Raw genomic sequence first — 21,461 nt, forward strand, 5'->3', positions numbered from 1 at the left:
ATTGTTCAAACCGGAGTCGACACTGATGGAGAGACTCAGGAAGAAGTTACAACTTTTAGAATGAAACTGGACGTTTCTGAATGGTTAGTGGATAAATTTATGTAGTTGCTGTGGAGTTGATTCAACTCATCGACTAGCATGTGCTGTCATGTTAATCTTTTGTGCAAATCCAGCATTGAATTGACCCTCGTTTGTGAAGCAGTCCGACGTAAAATGACGGCATGCCAACAACACTCCACTACAACAACTCTTCCTCTTCTCTAAAGCAGCCCAACATGGCCTCACCCCCTTTATTGTGTGTTCTCGGGGGCGGGGTTTATGTAAATTTTGGGGTTTGTGATGTCACCAACCAGAGAAGAAGCTCGTTGTAGTTCCTACCAGCTGTTTGTTGTAGTCCTTAAAAAGCGATTTCTGTGAAAGAAAATTTCTCTCTTTGCACTGAACTTTGAGCGTCGTAACTTTGCAGATGTTGTTTATGCTCAAACAGCAACATTACACACTAACTAAAGTTATAAAATAAAAGTGAAATCATAATCAAGGACCCCTTCAATATTGACAGCTAGTGGTTGAAATGGGTACTGCAGTCCAAATTCAAAATATCGGAAAGGGTTTTTTCCCCGCCCCCACCCCCTCCTCCTCAGATTCAACATTCATGCGGGTTGCCAGAATGAGGACGCGCAACATGGGTGCAATTGACAATGGAAAGAGCCTTGCACTGTAATTTGATCAGCTAATGTATTCATTTGCAATGTTTTTATTGCCAAGGCTTTTAAGGTCAAGTAGAATATGTGACCTCTGACCTAGTTAATTTGCTTGCTTCCATGGCAATAAGCTGTGTTTTCTGCCAACTGGCAACCCAGGGTGTTGAAATACTATTGGGTGAAATTGGCAGTGGGTGGGATCACAGATCAAAACAAAAACAGACATTCCGACACGGAACTCACATTTCAAAGTAGAATAACTGGCTGTTGCATTGTTTTTTTTTTTTATTGTTTCCTAAATCTCTGCAAACATATTATGGTATTTTTATGCTTTAGGACAGTCAAAAAAATTACATACAACACTTAAAAAAATGTATAACAACAAATGAAATTACAAAAAGTGACGTTTTTTGTCGTCTTATTTTTATATATATATATATATATATATATATATATATATATATATATATATATATATATATATAAAGAGTTCAGATGCAAAAGCCTCTTAAGTGCCGTCTGAAATTTTCTTCTAAAATGAACATTTTTATCAAGCTTGTATGTTTATGTTAACTTATTTAACTTTAATGGCAATGAAAGGGACCTATTAATTGCCGTTAAAGTGAAATTACTGAACCTAAACATACAAGCTTGATAAAAATGTTCATTTTAGAAGAAAATTTCAGATGGCACTTAGAGGCTTTTGCATCTGAACTCTTCATACATACATATATATAATATTATTCAGACATTTTTGATATATTTTTACTAGTGGGTGCAGGACACTATAGTTAATTTATGTAAGTGAGGATAGCAAAATAAACTGTGACATATTATACCCATAAATTCTTCATACAGTGGACTACCAGTGAAACTGATAAATTTGCAGTCAAAAATTATTCAGACACTTTGACCTGACCATGTTTTTCTTAAGTGTTATCTGACATAACTGATTAATGTTTTTGACAGTTTAACTCTGAGATCTTGTCATATTTTATTACCATTTTATTTAAACTATACTGAATAAACTGTAATAATGAATGAAATGTTCAAGGTGTCTGAATAAATTTTGGATTGACTGTATATAAATATATATGTGTATATATACTGTACATTGAAGACTTGATGGTTCTTCAGAGCCACAAGCCACATGTCTTTGCCTTGTTTATTTCCTAAAGAATCCTCTTGAACAAATACGAGCAGCTAAACTGGTTTCTTTGACTTTCCACTCCCTTTACTGCTAGTTTCATGCCTTTAATTACTCTAAAGCTATTGAAATGTATGTAGCTAAGGATAGTAAGAACAACCTGCCACATGAGCACCACAACTCAGTGCCAACTTTAATAAGAGATGGAGAGAAAATGCATGATGACAAAAAAGGCCACACAATAATTTTAAACCTCTTTCATATGCTGAGCCACTATAGAAGTGTAGAAGGTTTGCGGTGTTATGAGGGTGTTAGCCATACCAATAGTGGTGATAGTGAGTTGGTTCTGCCATTTATTTATTTATTTATTTTTTGAATAAATAATAACTAAACATTGTTATTAGACAAAGAAAATTCAGTTTGCATACGTCTGGGTCACAATAAGACCTGCATCCATTGTTTAAAAACGTGGATATGGTGAAGTGCGATGACATGGTGATTATTTTTGCTTACTGCACCAACGGCTTTTTTCAGAAAGTATTTTCCTGTCAAAGAGACCTTCCTCTGCACACATCTGAACTTGCTGCATTGAGTTGCAGAACTTAAAGCAAGACTGATGTGTAGTTGCAGAAAAACTGTCTGCCACTGTCTAAAATCTGCCATGTACCTTCCCCTTCCCTCACACCGTCCTCTAAACTCAGTTTCATTTTCAGCCTCTCTGCTACTGTTGCAAAACACACATCTGCTGCGTGACTGTTTAAATATTAGATTATGGCAGTTTTGTTAGTGAGGTTTTAACTGTTATATTTGCGTTATAATATCAAATAATAATCACATTTAAAGTCAACCTTGTCAGAGAGTGTGACTGGTGTCTTCTGTGTTTGTTGTCCATGCAGATGAGTCCTCCACAACGCTGAAAGTTGGCGCCTACATCTTGATTGGGATTGGATCTCTGTCCATGATCATGGGTTTCCTGGGCTGCATCGGTGCCATCTATGAGGTCCGCTGCCTTCTTGGACTGGTGAGTAATTATAGAGAGTTATAGAGTCTTTTATTACTTACTTTTATTTCACTTTATTTTTTTATTTTATTTTTTTTTAATGTAATTTTTATTTTATTTTATTTATCAAAGCCAACCAGTTTTAGTATCTGTGCTAGTATGTATGTATGTATGTATGTATGCATGTACGTATTTATTTACTTATTTACTTATTTATATGTTTATTTACTTGCTTGCTTGCTTACTGCTGACTGCATCAAAGCCAGCCAGTTTTGGCCTATTTTATTTTATTTTATTTTATTTTATTTTATTTTATTTTATTTTATTTTATTTTATTTTATTTTATTTTATTTTATTTTATTTTATTTTATTTTATTTTATTTTATTTTATTTTATTTTATTTTATTTCTGCTGACTACACCAAAGCCAGACAGTTTTTTTTTTTCTCTGTGTATTTTATTTTATTTTATTTTATTTTATTTTATTTTATTTTATCAAAGCCAACCAGTTTTGGGATCTGTGCAATTATGTATTTTTTACTTACTTACTTTATTTATTTGTTTATTTACTTACTTACTTACTGCTGACTGCATTGAAGCCAGCCACTTTTGGCCTATTTTATTTTATTTTATTTTTTTTATTTTATTTTATTTTATTTTATTTTATTTTATTAATTTATTTTATTTTATTTTATTTTATTTTATTTCTGCTGACTACACCAAAGCCAGACAGTTTTTGTCTCTCTGCTTTTTATTTTATTTCATTTATTTATATATAAATAACTGCTGACTACATAAATAGTTGCTGACCACTACAGCCAGCTCATTCTGTTCTCCGGGCTATTAATTTAAATGATATTTCACGTCTAACCGTATTTAGTTGTAGCAAAACTTGCATTACCTGAGAATTTTTTTTTGTCAATATTTTAAATTCCATTATGCATTATTTATAAAATAAAATTGTAGTGTGTTAATAGCTTCAGGTTTTGCAGCACAACTTCATTGAGCAATGAAAAATTCACAGAAGTCACAGAAGTTTCTGCTACGCTTTCGTAATCACAGTCACAACAAGACCAGACTTATGTGTGCCCAGACGTCTGCTGAGGGAGGTTCATAAAACCCTTCCCCATTAGCATGATAAAGAGTTTGAAATGGCTCTCTGAGGTTAATGCTGCTGGATTTACTGAGCTGGAGTGACAGGGATAATCCAGTCAGATTTAGGGGATGTCAGTGGAAGAACTGGGGGCCATATTAGTACCCACAAGATCACTGGATAAGCTTAGCGGTCAGCAAAAGTCTTTGTTAAACTGTTTGACCCATTTAGAAAATAACGTTAGGTAGCTGTCATGTGCTTTATGTCGTCATGTATTGTTGTAAGTTAATATGTCCAGATATCAACTAAAATAAAAGGTTTGTCAAGACTGTCCAGTAATAGTAAATGGACTTTTCTGTCCTCTGTTTGCAGTACTTCACCTGTCTCCTCCTCATCCTCATAGCCCAGGTGACGGCCGCTGTTCTCATCTACTTCCAGCGAGACCTGGTAGGTTACCATACCTCTGAAAGTGCACAGTATGGTTTTGTTATTTTCAGTGTTGGGGAAACACGAGTTACGTAATCAGATTACTTTTTCAAGTAACTAATAAAGTAACACATTACTTTTAAATTTGCAACAAGATATCAGAGTTACTTTTTCAAACAAGTAACGCACGTTACAGCTGTCCTGTCCCCATGTTGAGAGAAATCCATAAAATGTAACCAAGTAATGCAATTTGTTACTTTTTTAGAGAGTAACTCAATATTATAACTCATTAAGTTTAAAAAGTAACTATCTCCAACACTGGTTCATTTAGGATTATTTCTATATAGTATAGATAATAAAAATAATAATAATAATATAGATATATAGTTTTTATTAATATTTACAATTTTCAGTTTTCATTTTCATTGTAGTTTAAGTTTTACTAATTTTATGTTCTTTTGTCATTTATATTTTTTTAAATTAATTTTATTAAAAAAAAAAATCCATTTAGTGTTTACACACACACATATATACAGTGTTGGGCTCATTACTCAAAAAATGTAGTTTATTACTCATTACTAGTTACTCCTTTCAAAAGTAATATTATTACTTTCTGGCAACAGTAATTCGTTACACTACTAGTTATATTACTTTTCCTTCACGCCCCACAGAAGTTGTAATTGTGTATCTTCCCCATACAATTCTTCTAAAATGTCTCATCATTTGACCAAAATCCACACTGGATCGCAGTCCGAAGTTATTTCAAACACTCAACAGTGATTGATAGTGACATTTATATATTTACTGTCAAACCAAAAATTATTGAGACATTTTTGATATTTTTGATATATTTTTTACTAGTGGGTGCAGGACACTATAGTTCATTTATGTAAGTGAGGATAGCAAAAAACTGTGACATATTATACCCCAAATTCTTCATACAGTGGACTATCAGTAAAACTGATAAAAATTTAGAACCAAAAATTATTCAGACACTTTGACCTGACCATGATTTGCTTAAGTGTTATCTGACATAATTTAAGATGATTTTTTTCTGACACAGTTTAACTCTGAGATCTTGTCATATTTTATTACCATTTTTTTTTTTTTTAAACTAATTTTTTTTTTCATTATATACAATATATCTACACACTGTATGTAATTTGCATATTAATGTGTTTTTGGAGCGACATGTAATGAAAAAAGAAGTGTAATAATGGGAGTAATAATTGGCAAGATTTTCATAATAATATCTAATATTTCACAGAAATATTGATATATAATTTCTTTCCCTTTTCACTTGTTGTGTCTCCCAAAATGCCTGATAAACATGATTTAAGTCCTGGTGTCCTCTAGTGAGGACATGTATAAAATCGATGTCCTGTTTCGTAACAAAGTCATATTTTGATTTAAAACCCCATAACATTTTCCTGAGATGTTGATTTATGAAAAACAATTTGAAAATTAGTCAGATGTAAATGATAATAACAAAATATTATCATATTTCCATAAGGGTGTTAAATTTGATCACTAAATTAATGTCAGTCGTTTTTAAAGACCAAAGAGAGGTTAAACCTCCGAACTAAAACTGTGACATGTAAGGTCTCAGAGAAAATCGCTAAAATATAATGTCCTCTATAGAGGACAAAACACCATTGCTGGTAGACAGGAGGATATATATGTGACCCTGAACCACAAAACCAGTTATAAGTCACATGGGTATATTTGTAGCAATAGCCAACAATACATTGTATGGGTCAAAATTAAAGATTTTTCTTTTATGCCAAAAATCATTAGGATATTAAGTAAAGATTATGTTCCATGAAGATATTTTGTAAATTTCCTACCGTAAATATCTCAATCTCAAAAAATTGACCCTTATGACTGGTTTTGTGGTCCATGGTCCAGCTTTATTTCAAATAACGAAAAAGATTTGAATAGTTTTAGTTAACTAACACTGATATGGTTATAATATGTTGCCAAGGTTAGTAAAAGACTGAGATATACTCAAATACTGAAATTGGTACATTTTATTAGTTATATTTAATGTAAGTGTATCTGTATAAGATCAAATATTCTATCACTCTAAATGAGATCTGCATTTTTGTTCCAGATAAATACGACTTTGCTTTAAAAAAACAAACAAAAAAAACAATAATAATCTGATGGATATGTTTAAAAAGATTTTACCACCAGTTAGCTCCTGTTTGTTAATAGCTTGTAGTGTAGCTAACTTTTTAAAAGAGTAGCTTTACTGTAGTTTAAATTATGATTAGCATTTAAAACTAGCTTCTCCAACATTAGTCTGATGTAAAAACATCTGATTTAGTTAATCTGGAGCAGTGTTAATATATAAATATTTCTCCTAAATGGCCTAGCAGTATGAATCGATGTGTTTCGATGGAGTTTCTGATGTTTGCACATCACTTCTCTGTTTAAAAAGCATGTTTCGTGCAACGGCGTCACAAGCTTGCAGCACTTCTTCTAGTCAGCTGTGACTGTCTCTTAACCCCTTTGGTTTTAACCCATCGTGTTAGGTGGTAACAAGAAATGTGTCAGGAAGTTAGCAGGTAGTGTAGACACTGGGATTTTAAATTAAGCATCTGAAGAAAGTTTTGAGATTTCACTACTACTCTACATATTCCACTTCCTAATTCATTTGAATGGAGGAAGTGGAACTAAATCACTTTCCGCGGCACATCACCTTTCACACAGGATGGTGTGTGTGGCATGACAAGATGTTTCCGTGAGTAACAAAGACACCAGTCGTGTTTGAGGTGGGTGATTCCCCTGCCTTCACTCACTCACTCTCTCATGTGAGACTTTTTGACAACAGCGCCCTCTTCAGGAAAGCACAGACATTTCACACCAAATGGCTTTGAGATGATTAAAAAAAACAACAGGAGCTGCACTTCATCTTAACAGCATTTCTATAGTATTAGGAAGGATATATACATCCTCTAATGCAACTTGTGCTTAGTCAGCCTTCCTTAAATCAGTTTTAGTTAAGTAGCACCAAGCCTAACCACAGCCATAAGCTCATGCTTAATGCTCAACTTAACTAGCTGTGTTTAGTTTCTTTCTGTGTCCGTATTATCAGACATGTGCATAGATATTTGAATATTAGTTATCACGTGTTTAGTCTTCTTGTAGAGCAGGTAATTGGAGTCTGTGCTTGGGCATGCTTCAGTTTTTCTTTATACTTCACCACAGGGCATGGTGACTGCTTTCCCAGAACAGGGCGAGGTTCACAGCCGTCTCTTACGCCCTCTCTGCAGAAGCAGTGTTTTGCAGCTTTAGTTTATCATTGTCGTAGCCCCCTCATAGCTGTCGGCGGCACCACACCTCCTACTCGAGCACATCAACTTCAAACAAGCTCTTCTCAAGATAAAGTTCACTTTAACAGTGATTTTAGGTTGAAAGGTTTTCGACATGAATGTATATGATTTTGAAATGTTAAAGGGTGGTTTTTAAAATTGTTAATGCCAATTTTATCACTTATATGAACAAAAACTGTCCAAAAATACCCTACTGTTCAAGAGTTTGGGGCAGTAAGAGTACTTTTATTCAGCAAGGATGCATAAAATTGATCGAAAGGAACAGTAAAAATATTTGTAGTGTTAGAAGCGTTTTCTATTTCAAATAAATTCTGCTCTTTCTACTTAAAATCTTAAAAAAACCTTAAATATAAAGCAGCACAACTGTTTTCAACATTGATAATAATAATAAATGTTTCTTGAACATCAAATGAGCATATTAGAATGATTTCTGAAGGATCATGTGACACTGACGACTGGAGTAATGATGCTGAAAATTCAGCTTTGATCACAGAAATAAATTACATTTTAAAATATATTACAACATTAAAGTTATTTTAAATTGTCATTACATTTTCACAGTATTGCTGTTATTTTCACGTATTTTTAATCAAATAAATACAGCCTTTGTGAGCATTAGAGACTTATATTTAAATATTTAAAAATCTTAAGTTAGATAATAGTTAAATAATAAAAAAATATTTTAACAAGCAAGCAATCCCAGCCCAGGTGAAAACTCAATTAGTTACTTTTTTAGGGAGTACCGCAATACTATAACGCATTACTTTTAAAAGTAACTTTCCCCAAAATTTAGAATTTAGAATTATTTCTATATTGCATAAAAAAAGATAAAATGAAAAATACATAAAAAATTCTCTGTATTTTTAATAAAGAAATACAGCCTTTGTGAGCAAGAGCTCACTAAAGAGCCTTTAAGAGACTTAAAAAAAATATTTAAATAAGTTAGATAATAGTTAAATAATAAAAAAAAAAAAAAAAGGAAATCATAGCTAATAAGATATTTTTGCTTCAATTAATTTAACAAATGCAAAAAATTATGCAAAAATATTTAAACATTTGAAAAGTAGTGTATAAATATTCTTGTTTCCAGCAATAGAGTGCAGCAGTCCTTTATCAGCGGTGCTGGTTCCCAAAGTATTTTTTTTTTTCCATTCATTTTTCCCATAGGGATTAAGTCTTCATTAAAGAGTTATAAGCCATGAACCAAGCCAAATCAGCTACAAGGGGAATCATAACATTACAAACTTTGATTTAAAGCAAAAAAGATTTAGAAAATCGGACAAAAAGACAAAGGTACTTAACGGCGTTAGTGAGGGGAAGCATGAAGCACTGCGAACAGCATAATTGAATTAAAAATGGAGAAAACTACTCATTTACAAATGTTGATTATATAAAGAATATATTTTAAGTTTATTGAAAAATATGCACATATATATACAAACATTTTAGTATTTTAAGAGCAACATTTGTAGTGCTATTTTGACACGTTGCTTGTTTCAACTCTCTGATTGGTGTAAATTTCTGTACAGCATCATGGGTAATGTAGTTTTTCACCATGAATTCTGCTGTTAAACACGATTATTTTAAAAATAAGCTGAAACAATGCATGCTGATGGCTTCAACAGAAGCAAATACCATCGATTAAGAACCTCAGAGCTCACAACAGGTGTTTCTTAAAAGCTTTATAAGTTATTGTTCAAAATCAAATTCCCTATGAAGAAAATGAATGTTTGTACTTCCAGAACCCGACTGTTGCACTCTATAAACAATGTTGATTGTTGATATATCAGATGTTATTACAGTGGGTGCCATTCAGTTCACAAGAAAGTTCAAATTGCAGATCCATCCTAACATTTCTCCATGTTTATTTTCAGCTGAAACATGAGATGTCCACTATTGTGAACAAAATTCTGGTGAACTACAGCGGTCATAACAAGACATCTGAGCATGCCTGGGATTATCTCCAGAGAACGGTGAGCGTGAGCTTTTCCTTTTGTTATTGTCTGCCGTTTCCTTCTTTACTGCCATTTTCCATCATTACCTTACAGTGAAGTTACGATAATATCTGTTGCACATCTTAAGAGCATTTTTTTACTGTAGTGGCAAATGTTTTTTTCCTGCTTTTTGATTCTCACAGATGAAGTGCTGTGGTTGGACTGGACCATCTAACTGGACGGAGAACATCTTGATAAAGTCTGAAAAGAACAATTCCCAGAATCTGTATCCATGTTCCTGCAGAAATGAATCCATCAGTGGCACGGATTTGAAAGAAACAGGCTTGTGTCCTTCTTTGTCCTCTGAGTGGCCTGTCTTCACTACGGTACAGACATACAGCTTTACTGCACACATTCATTGACACATCCAGATGCAAATTCCTGCTTAAACTTTCCTGATTCTGGTCTTGAACCCAATAGCTAAAGCTTCAATCCTTGTAGCGCTCACCATTACACAGACGCACACACAAGTGCTTCTCGTTGCTAATGCAATAATTCTCTCAAACCTGGCGTTTGTGTTTCATACTGCTAGTGAGAATTCCCTCTCCATCTGCGCCACATTCTCTCCCTCCTTCCTTTTGCTTTTAGTGCAACATATGGATTTCCTTTGTAGACTGGATATCAGCTTTTCTCAACCATTCAGTCCATGCCAATATTTCTGAGTCCCCATTCAAGCATTTGACACTTTTATTAATAATGAATTGATTCATGACTTGTGCTTCTGCTCATTAGATCTCAAAGGCCAGGCCAGTTTTCAGACCCTCCAATACTTACATTTAAAGGGCAATTCTGAATGCTTTTCCATTATGCTATTAGTTTAATTCATTTGGAAACTGTATCATATTAGTAGCATATACACAGTCCAGTTGTTCTAGTAAGCGAACAAAGCGTTTACTGTAAATCAAAAAGTAGTTTCCTGTAAACTAGACCACTGACTGCTCTGGATTTTGGCCTAGCTTGAGTTTGGCATGTTGTGTTCGTCTCTTCTGATGTTATCTTCGCAGAGCTCTGTCTGTTTAGGATCATTTCCAAACCCTGCATTTTTTTCCCCCCCCAGTTGTTCTGTTTATTTCATTCCTCTCCTTTTTCCTGTATGCAGGGTTGTATATCTAGTGTGGAGGACTGGTTCCTGAGGAACTGTGGAGTCATTCTGGGAGTCTGTGTTGGAATAGCAGTGATTGAGGTAAATCTAGGAAGCGTGTCTTTTGAAATGCATTCCTAATTTATGATTATTCCCTTCTAACTGTGTTTGTGCGTGCTGTATGGCTTTCATTAACCTTCATTTCTGTTATTTTGGTACTTTCCACAAATACTGTGCACTTTGGTGTCCCATTCCTTTTTTTTAAGCACATTAGACACTAAAAACTAGAGCTGGGACAATACATCAATTCTTGATTCGCGATACAGTGAATCCGGATTGATTCTGATATTCTCTCTCTCAAATCGATTCTGAGCTTAGTTTTTAACAGCAGATGGCGCTCTAGGCTAGTTTTTAACCTCACACTCAAATGCTCATGAAGAAGAGTGCTCATGCGTTCGGCTGAGTCATGTAAGTGGTTAAATATACTTTCACCTCGGCTCAGAATGCTTTTATGACGTGAGATTAATGTAAACACAGCCCACTGTGAACACCCTGGTAATTCGCTTCAACCTTTTCGAACTTTATGAATGATTATTTTAGGTTTAAGTGGTGTGTGTAAAGGAACCGGAAGCAAGCAGAGTAACGTTACGTGTGTTTCTAAAGCACGTAGTGCCATCTGCTGTTAAAGGGTTAGTTCACCCAAAAATGAAAAATTCTGTCATTAATCACTCACCCTCATGTCGTTCCACACCTGTAAGACCTTCTTTTGTCTTTGGAACACAAATTAAGATATTTTTAATAAAATCTGATGGCTCAGTGAAGCCTCCATTGACAGCAAGATAATTACCACTTTAAAATGCCCAGAAAGCTACTAAAGACATATTTAAAACAGGTCATGTGACTACAGTGGTTCAACCTTAATGTTACGAAGTGACGAGAATACTTTTTTGTGCGCCAAAAAAAACAAAATAACGACTTTATTCAACAATATCTAGTGATGGGCGATTTCAAAACACTGCTTCATGAAGCTTCGAAGCTTTACAAATCTTTTGTTTCGAATCAGTGGTTCGGAGCGCGTATCAAACTGCCAAAGTCATGTGATTTCAGTAAATGAGGCTTTGTTATGTCATAAGTTTTTTGAACCGTTTAGAAACTTCAGCGGTTCACCACTGGGGGGCGATGAACTCTGTGAACCCATGAGTCAAGTCTATAGGTTTTACCTGATCTCTGATCATTTTTTTACATTTGTAGACGTTTTAATTAGACATTAAAAAGAATAATAGTAGTTAATAGTCTCCTATTACTTCCTTGTTTGGCACAAACAACATGTATGTTATAACTGGTCAACGCTTGTCTGAATCGTTGTGAAGGTTATTTCAGGATCAACAAATGCAAGTGACCAATAAGTGTCACCGTTGTTTCGAAGCCTCGACACAATTCGGCTCATTTGCTTTAACTGTTTCAGTGTTTCATTAAAACTTCAAAGCTTCATGAAGCAGTGTTTTGAAATCGCCCATCACTAGAAATTGTTAAATTAAAGTCGTTTTGTTTTTTTGGCGCACAAAAAGTATTCTCATCGCTTCATATCATTAAGGTTGAACCACTGTAGTCACATGAACTGTTTTAAATATGTCTTTAGTAGCTTTCTGGGCACTGAAAGTGTTAATTATCTTGCTGTCAATGGAGGCCTCGCTGAGCCATCGGATTTTATCAAAAATATCTTAATTTGTGTTCCGAAGATGAACGAAGGGTGAGTAATTAATGACAGAATTTTCATTTTTGGGTGAACTAACCCTTTAAAAACTAAGCTCAGAATCAATTCCAGAGATAATCGTGATGCATTCGGAAAATGCTAAAATCGTTCCAGATCCATCATACCACGAATTGATAATCGATGTATTGTCACAGCACTACTAAAAACCAAAACCAAATATTTTTATATAATTGTATTTGTACTCAATTGTTTGAAGTAAAAAAAAAAAAAAAAAAATTTGGTAACACTTTAGTTTAGGGTCCAGTTCTCACTTTTAACTAGTTGCTTATTAGCATGCATTTTACTAGGATATTGGCTGTTTATTAGTACTTATAAAGCACATATTAATGCCTTATTCTGCATGACCATATTCTACATCCCATAATCCTACCCAATACCTAAACTTAACTATTAATAAGCAGTTTATTGAGGCAAAAGTCATAGTTAATAGTTAGTTAATAGTGAGAATTGGACCCTAATCTAAAGTGTAACCAAAATTTTATTATATTTAATTCAAATGAAATAATATCTTTTTAATTAAATAATTTAAATGATCAAAAAATGGTCAAACAAAGATTTTAATCACTTTATTGGAAATATACACTATTGTTCAATATGGCTTTACTTCTTTCTTTTTTTTTTTTTTTTAAAGAGACCAAAAAACAAATATTTTTGCATAATCTGTAGCACTTATATTTGATGAATTAAAGTAAAAAAATATTTATTTAATTTGTATTAAATATTTTATTATTAAATTAACTAATTTAAATGATAAATGATCAAAAATATTTTCATTTAATTTATCGGTTTATCAATAACTACAAACCAATGTTTTATATAAAAACAATAAAAGTCTGTGTGTGTGCGTGCGTGTGCACGTGTGCGCGTATGTTTTGTGTGTATGAGAGAGGTGGGGGACCAGATTGTGATCTCTTGTCTATTCTGCTTACTCCAGCTTTTAGGGATGATCCTATCCATGTGTCTGTGCAAGACCGTCCAACAGGAGGATTACACCAAAGTACCTAAATACTGAGAGCAACGCCCCCTTCAGTGACTCAGTGTTACAGCCTCTGCACACCAGCAGAACAACTGGAACAAAACAGACCAGACACCATCTGGTCACACACACATACACTTTTTTCACTTTATTATCCCCTTTAAACATTGAAACATCACCCTGTTTGGGATCAACAGTTTTCGATTGTTGTATCTCTTTGTTTTAAAGAAACTAGTGTTATATAGATGGATCTTTTTCTTGTTCGTGCTCTGCAGGGTCTGAATAGCTTTATATATTTGATCTCTCACTCTTGCGTAGTTATACTGTACGCTGACTGGTTTTCATCGTTAGTTAAATCTGAGAGCACTTTAGTGAATAGAGAGTTGGGAAAGAGCTTTTAGCTAAATATTTGTATAAAACGGAGGGGAAAATCTACACCTGTTTTATCAAAAAAAAAATGTTTTTGTATGACAATTGTGTACTTTCAGTTCACTTATGTATATATCAATACTTCAATGAGGTTTGTTCTTAGTGAGTAACTACATCCTAGTTATCGCAGCACTTAATGATGGCTTTTCCATGTTATTAGCCGGGTTGGGTCACTCAGGGTGGAGGCAGGTGCGGTATGGATAAAGATGGCTGCGGTTGAGGAATGGTAGCGCAGATGACAAGACTGAAGTCTAGAACGGCGTAATGTAGTGTTTCTTGTGGTTTACATGCGAGTCGACCTACATCGCTCTGTGGATCAGGGTGTGGATGTGGGTTTAGTTTGTGCGCGTATCCCACAGTTCCTTACGCTGTGCTGGTGTGGGTGAAAACAGCTGTGCATGAGTGTCGATAACAGATCCTGCTGACTAGCTTCAGCTGTAGGCTGCGGGACCAGAGCAAAATCCACAGATGTGACATCTGTCTTCCTGTTACTGACCCTATTTCAGCTGAACCAAAAGTTGTGTAAGGCTTTGCGTTTCTACTTTTTAATATTTTTGTTTATGGTTTTATTACTTCGCGTGAAGCTGATGTGAAGTGTTAGTCCAGAACAGAAGCAAAAGAAGCTTCCTCTGAGAAGGTAAGAGCAAGGAATGACCCGGCCGCTGTCCGTAAGGACATTTTTCAAACACTCTGTTGCTTTTTGACAAAGAAGTCTTTTTGTTTCCTAGATCAGTCCTTTACAGTAAACTGCCGGTTGTATTGTAATGTGATAGACCTAGAAGAGAGAGAAATTAGTCATGTATCTTTATGATTTTAAAGATTTCAAGATCTAATAATACTTTTTTTTTTTTTTTTTGTCAAATGTTTTTGTATCTCATCTAGAACTCTAGTTTAGATATTTAAGAGCTTTTTTTTTTTTTTTTTTTTTTTTTTTTTAACTGAAAACATGTTGTATGGAAGCTTGTGACTTTTTATCTCACAATTCTGGCTTTTTTTTCTCAGAACTGCGAGATATAAACTTGCAATTTTGAGAAATAGTCACTTTTTTTCTCGCAGTTGCAAGTTAGTCTCGCAATTGTGACTTTCTTTTCTCAAAACTGCAAGATGTAAACTTGCAATTGTGAGAAAATATCACTTTTTTTCTCAGAATTGGACTTTATAACTCACAATTGCAAGTTTATATCTCACAATTTTGACTTTTTTTTCTCACAATTGTCAGTTTATATCTCGCAATTGCAAGAAAAATAGAATTATGAGTTAAAAAAGTCACAATTACCTTTTGTATTTTTTTTGTATTACTCCGTGGCGGAAACAAGCTTCCATAACATTGGGATAATTTTGTATTTCTTAGGTAAAGTGAAGGGCTTTTTCTACTTTCTTGTACAAAATTTTATGTTTAACTGGGAAGCCATGTTTATGTAGAGTGTTTTACCAGCTGATTCAGTAGTACAAAACATGTCTATGCAAATAGTTAAGACTTTGATTAAAAGAAAACCTTGATACAATATGCTTTTTCGTTGTGATCTGTTACTGAATGGTTGTCGTTTTTTAAAATCTTTATTCATTTCAGTCTGAATGTAACATTTCTCATAGACCTTTCCTTGCTTTCATTAAATAGCAAGTTGTACTGTAATGTTTTATTAATGTTTTTAAAAGAAGTCTTTTATGCTCTCCAAGGCTGCATTTATTTGTTCAAAATTACAGTAAAAACAGCAAATATTGTTACACTTTAAAATTGCAGTTTTCTATTTTAACATATATTTAAAATGTAATTTATTTCTGATGTCAAAGCTGAATTTTCAGCATCATAAATCCAGTCTTCAGTGTCACATGATCCTTCAGAAATCATTCTAATATGCTGATTTGCTGCCTAAGAAACATTTCTTATCAATATTGAAAATATTAATATTTTGTTGGAAACTGATACATTTGTTTTCACGGTTCTTTGATGAATACAAAGTTCAAAAGAACAGCATTTCGATCAGGCATAACATTATGAGCACTGACAGGTGAAGTGAATAACACTGATTATCTCTTCATCACGGCACCTGTTAGTGGGTGGGATATATTAGGCAGCAAGTGAACATTTTGTCCTCAAAGTTAATGTGTTAGAAGCAGGAAAAATGGGCAAGCGTAAGGATTTGAGCGAGTTTGACAAGGGCCAAATTGTGATGGCTAGACGACTGGGTCAGAGCATCTCCAAAACTGCAGCTCTTGTGGGGTGTTCCCGGTCTGCAGCGGTCAGTATCTATCAAAAGTGCTCCAAGGAAGGAACAGTGGTGAACCGACAACAGGGTCATGGGCGGCCAAGGCTCATTGAAGGCTGGCCCGTGTGGTCCGATCCAACAGACGAGCTACTGTAGCTCAAATTGCTCAAGAAGTTAATGCTGGTTCTGATAGAAAGGTGTCAGAATACACAGTGCATCACAGTTTGTTGCATATGGGGCTGCATAGCCGCAGACCAGTCAGGGTGCCCATGCTGACCCCTGTCCACCGCCGAAAGAGCCAACAGTGGGAACGTGAGAGTCAGAACTGGACCACGGAGCAATGGAAGAAGGTGGCCTGGTCTGATGAATCACATTTTCTTTTTACATCACGTGGATGGCCGGGTGCGTGTGCGTTGCTTACCTGGGGAACACAGGGCACCAGGATGCACTATGGGAAGCAGGCAAGCCAGCGGAGGCAGTGTGATGCTTTGGGCAATGTTCTGCTGGGAAACCTTGGGTCCTGCCATCCATGTGGATGTTACTTTGACACGTACCACCTACTTAAACATTGTTGAGGACCATGTACACCCTTTCATCTTCAACATCTTAGTGCCAGATACCACAGCACACCTTCAGGGGTCTAGTGGAGTCCATGACTCGACGGGTCAGGGTTGTTTTGGGTGCAAAAGGGGGACCAACACAATATTAGGAAGGTGGTCATAATGTTATGCCTGATCAGTTTTAAGTGTCAGTAAAGACTTACTAATAATTTTTTGGTAACAATGTAAGTACAAGTATTAATTTCTTTAAAAATTATTATTATTATTATTATTATTATTATTATTATTATATGCCTTATTCAGAAAGTACATTTATGCAAGAATTTTCATCATTCCTGCTGCTGAGAGCTGCATTGACGGCTGTAACCAGAACAGAAGAGGGCGCTATTGGCAAACATGTGATCTTGTAAATCTAACAGTGAGGATCCCAACTGGAAACCCCAGTTACGGACCAATAGGTACAGGCTGCATGTCCTGATTTTGCCGAGTTAGATGTGTTCCTGGGTCAACATATTTTGTAGTCCTAAACCCTAAGTTACCCCTAAAATCTGAGGGAAATGATAGGTGAATAACACTGATGTAGAAGCATGTTTCCTTGTTTGTAAGCCTAAACTTGACATAAACGTAAACTTGTCCCTCAAATCTGATTGGTTAATTGGAATGTTGCTCTATGATCAACAAAGTGCATGTTGCACTTGGTGAAATCAGGTTCTGCTAGGTGGGCTACTAGAACAGTATGTAAATATTGAACTTTAATCATTTGATGGATGGTTTTCATGCTATTTCATGTCAGCATGATGTTTTAAAATCATTTTTATCTCCCAAAGATATATTATTAATTACAGACGATATACAGAATTTTCAATTCCTTCTGATGGATTTATAATTAAAGGGTTATGCATGTTATTTGTGGTTGATAATATATTCTCAGATTCCCTCAAGAGATGAGTCGTTATTCTCCTCTGAGGTCCAGCGGTCTGTTCTAATGGGAGAAAAAGAATGTGGTTTGAGACGACGATGAAAATCTGTCCTCTGCCTCGTATGAACCTCTGCGGTCCCGCTGAGAGAAATGAAGAAACCGCCTGGCTGAGTGACCTCAGAACCGCTGCCGGGAATTCTGGGTCTGTAGTTAGACTGACAGTGTCTGAATGCAAACTGGTGGTTTGCTTTTGCATATGATCTAAATCCATGACCCACATTCAGTTATTGAGTTCCACATCCAATAAATAATGTAAATGCTGCCTTTTTTCTTTCCTTTATTTCATTTTTTTGTCTTCCTTTACAATTTGCAAGTCTGCATTACTTTTCAAATGATTGTGATTTGTACGCCCACAGGTTGTAGTTGCAAATAGTAGCAAATGTTGAATATGTTTTAATTTAAAATGGTGTCATGTTCAGCTATTAGTTATGTAACACCCATATGTGTCTGAAAGCAAATGCAACAGAATATGTGAGTTGGCTCATTGTGTGCTGCATCCTTTGTGTGCTCTTTTCCTGGAAATGATTTTACTCATCCACAGCACAGAAGTCACCTCCACCTGATGGCCTCTTCCTCATCCTGCCGGAACGCCCCTGCTGGACTTCCTGTTTTCGGTTGTTGGTTGCCTGGCATACTTAGGCTACTGACTCATACTGTAAAGCTCTAGTCAGTGATACATTCATATCTTACTTTACTGTAAGTGAACTTTAAAGCTTCCACAACAATGGCATTCTGGCCTTCTTGAATGGCAAACTCATATGGGTACTTCGTGACCTTTGTGAGTCCTTGTCCAGTTTATTTCTAAATAACATTTGGCACATGTTTGAGAAAAATTCGCAATTTAAGAATGAGCCAATCAATGAGCTGGAATTTGAATTTAATTGTTGTGCCCTTATTAGGGCTTTTCACACTTGAAATGGTTAACCTTGGGTCAATCTAAACCCTGGGTAAACGAAATCCTGGGTTATCTTGTCTCACATTTCACGCTGCTCATAATTAACCCGGGGTTAACAATTAATTTGTTACGTTTTTTTCAAGTATGGCCCTGTATCACGCTGGATTTGCTGATCGCGGGCGCTGAGTAAAACTCCATCAGATGTCTGTGTTTTGTTGCCATAAAATATAAACAACACTTTCCCTTTTTATTTATAATGATGTCACAGTTTGCAGACGGTCTCTACGAAAAGCTGCGCGCGCTCGTGACTCTTTAGCTCCGCCCACGGCACTGACGGCAGGCACGCCTCCAGGAGCTCTGCTTTTTTCGGAAAGACTCGGTACAGATACTCAATATTAACATGAGATTGGCGGAAACTGTGTGTGTTATGTAACATAAACTGTAAACTTGCCCCTCAAATCTGATTGGTTGATTGGAATGTTGCTCCTGGGGCCAGTTGTTCAAAAAGTTTAATCTGGATCAGATTGATCTGGATTTGGAAATCCCATGTTTCGCTATCCAGGATCAGGTAATCCATCTTACTTTTGTGCTGGTTTTTCAAAGAAAAATTGGATTGGATCACCCAGATCCAGATTCCACTTTTTTCAGATTACCAAATCTGGATTACTAGTGCTATACGGAGGCCCCAAAGGGACATGGAGATAGAAATAATATGAGATGGCGGGGGAAATTTCTATGCTTTTGCGTTCTCTCAGAAAAGTTCTGCGTAGTGTTCACCTGAAAAACTTTGTTTGCGTGCAAAGAACTTTTGACAGGTTCATCTCTTATGATTGTGTCAATGTAGTTTACAAACATTGATAAAAAAACACGTATTTTAGTTTCATATTTACAGCTGTTTGGGGATTATTTTATTGCACCAAAATCTCTTTTTAACTTTACAGTAGGTTACCGAAAGGCTAAATATGTAGCCTAATATCTACTTCTAATTTATTACTTTAACAGTTAAACTAATCAAGAGTGAAATAAAAAATGTGTGTATGTATATTACATGATAAAAATGTTGACTAGTTTTAAAGTTTTATTACATTTTTGTTCCTGAAATCCACCCGTCTGGTGGGATCAGTATAATCCAGATTTTTTGGATCAAAGGTATCCCAATCTTACTAAAAATTTTGAACAACACAAACTGTTGATTTTATCCAGATCAAAACCAAGATTGGATTTTGTGATCTAATCTGATTTCAGAATCCCTTTTTCCTTCTGAACAACCCATTTTCAAGATTTCATCCAACCCAATAGCTGAAATCCGATCAGTTACTTTTGAACAACTGGCCCTAGGATCATCAAAGATGTTATAAAGTGAAATCACGTTCACCCACCATACCCACAATATTACTGAATTTACTGTATTTTGATCAAATAAATGCAGCCTTATTGAGCATAAGAGACTTTTAGAAACAATACAATTTTTTTCATATAATATATCAATTAAATAAATGTTTATATAGGTGACATTTCAAATATGGTTAATTTCATTCAACAAAAATATATAATATTGATATTTAACATCAATGGAAATACTCCATATGTTGTGCATATTATAACATTCAGTTCATACTGAAAAATAAAATAAAAACAAATTGGAATTAAATAGACATTCTCATTTTAATTCTGATTGGTGCACTGATTCCAAAGAGCACAAATCATCAAACCGAGCAAGATAAGAACACTGCTGCAGTTCATTGAGTGAACTACACAAGAGATTTCCATTACTAAAACAAGTACGAAGACCCTTTACAAGGCACTTGTGTATCATAGTTCAGTGTTAAAGGGTTAGTTCACCCAAAAATGAAAATAATGTCATTAATTACTCACCCTCATGTCGTTCTACACCCCTAAGACCTTCGTTCATCTTCAGAACACAAATTAAGATATTTTTGATTAAATCCGATGGCTCAGTGAGGTCTCCATAGCCAGCAATGACATTTCCTCTCTCAAGATCCATAAAGCTACTAAAAACATATTTAAATCAGTTCATGTGAGTACAGTGATTCAACCTTAATATTATAAAGCGACAAGAATATTTTTTGTGCGCCAAAAAAAAAACAAAATAATGACTTTTTAACAATATCTAGTGATGGCTGATTTCAAAACACTTCTTCGGAGATTTACGAATCGAATCAGCGGTTCGGAGCACCAACGTCACGTGATTTCAGCAGTTTGGCGGTTTGATACGTGATCCGAATCACTGATTCGACTCAAAAGATTCATAACTCTCCGAAGCAGTGTTTTAAAATCGGCCATCACTAGATATTGTTAAAAAGTCGTTATTTTGTTTTTTTGGCGCACAAAAAATATTCTCGTTGCGTTATAATATTAAGGTAGAACCACTGTACTCACATGAACTGATTTAAATATGTTTTTAGTAGCTTTATGGATCCTGAGAGAGGAAGTACCTTTGCTGTCTATGCAGGCCTCGCTGAGCCATCGGATTTAATCAAAAATATCTGAATTTGTGTTCTGAAGATGAACGAAGGTCTTACAGGTGTAGAATGACATGAGGGTGTGTAATTAATGACATTATTTTTATTTTTGGGTGAACTAACCCTGTAAGTGATGGACGAGGCCATCGGGATGTACTTTCCGGCTTAAGGGTCTCTGGTTTTGCAGTATCTCCACAGTTTTTGAGTCAGGAATTAAATTAGCTGACTCTGCTGATAACTCTGAAACGAATGTCCACATTTCCGCTCTAAAGTAGGTGAAAGAATTTGTTGAATCAGGATTTTTTTCCTCACATTTGTACCTCTGTGGTTTGAATGTAAATGCAGAGTCTGTACTGCTACTTTATCACTGTTCAGCCAC

The 21,461-nt window shown here is 35.1% G+C and overlaps 1 protein-coding gene across 2 annotated transcripts in view; it reads left to right on the forward strand.

The window, feature by feature from the left end:
- cd82b (CD82 molecule b) overlaps nucleotides 1-15,463 on the forward strand; it is a 34,152-nt gene extending 18,689 nt beyond the window's left edge. For both annotated transcript variants that reach the window (XM_051869942.1, XM_051869943.1), the window contains exons 4-9: nucleotides 2,745-2,869; nucleotides 4,313-4,387; nucleotides 9,579-9,677; nucleotides 9,842-10,024; nucleotides 10,798-10,881; nucleotides 13,488-15,463. In XM_051869942.1, the coding sequence (XP_051725902.1) occupies nucleotides 2,745-2,869; nucleotides 4,313-4,387; nucleotides 9,579-9,677; nucleotides 9,842-10,024; nucleotides 10,798-10,881; nucleotides 13,488-13,565 (644 nt within the window). In that variant the 3' untranslated portion in view covers nucleotides 13,566-15,463. The remainder of the gene's footprint in view (nucleotides 1-2,744; nucleotides 2,870-4,312; nucleotides 4,388-9,578; nucleotides 9,678-9,841; nucleotides 10,025-10,797; nucleotides 10,882-13,487) is intronic.
- Nucleotides 15,464-21,461: the final 5,998 nt, after the last annotated feature.

This window comes from Ctenopharyngodon idella, chromosome 18, assembly GCF_019924925.1.
Source record: "Ctenopharyngodon idella isolate HZGC_01 chromosome 18, HZGC01, whole genome shotgun sequence".
NCBI classification, from domain to species: Eukaryota; Metazoa; Chordata; class Actinopteri; order Cypriniformes; family Xenocyprididae; genus Ctenopharyngodon; species Ctenopharyngodon idella.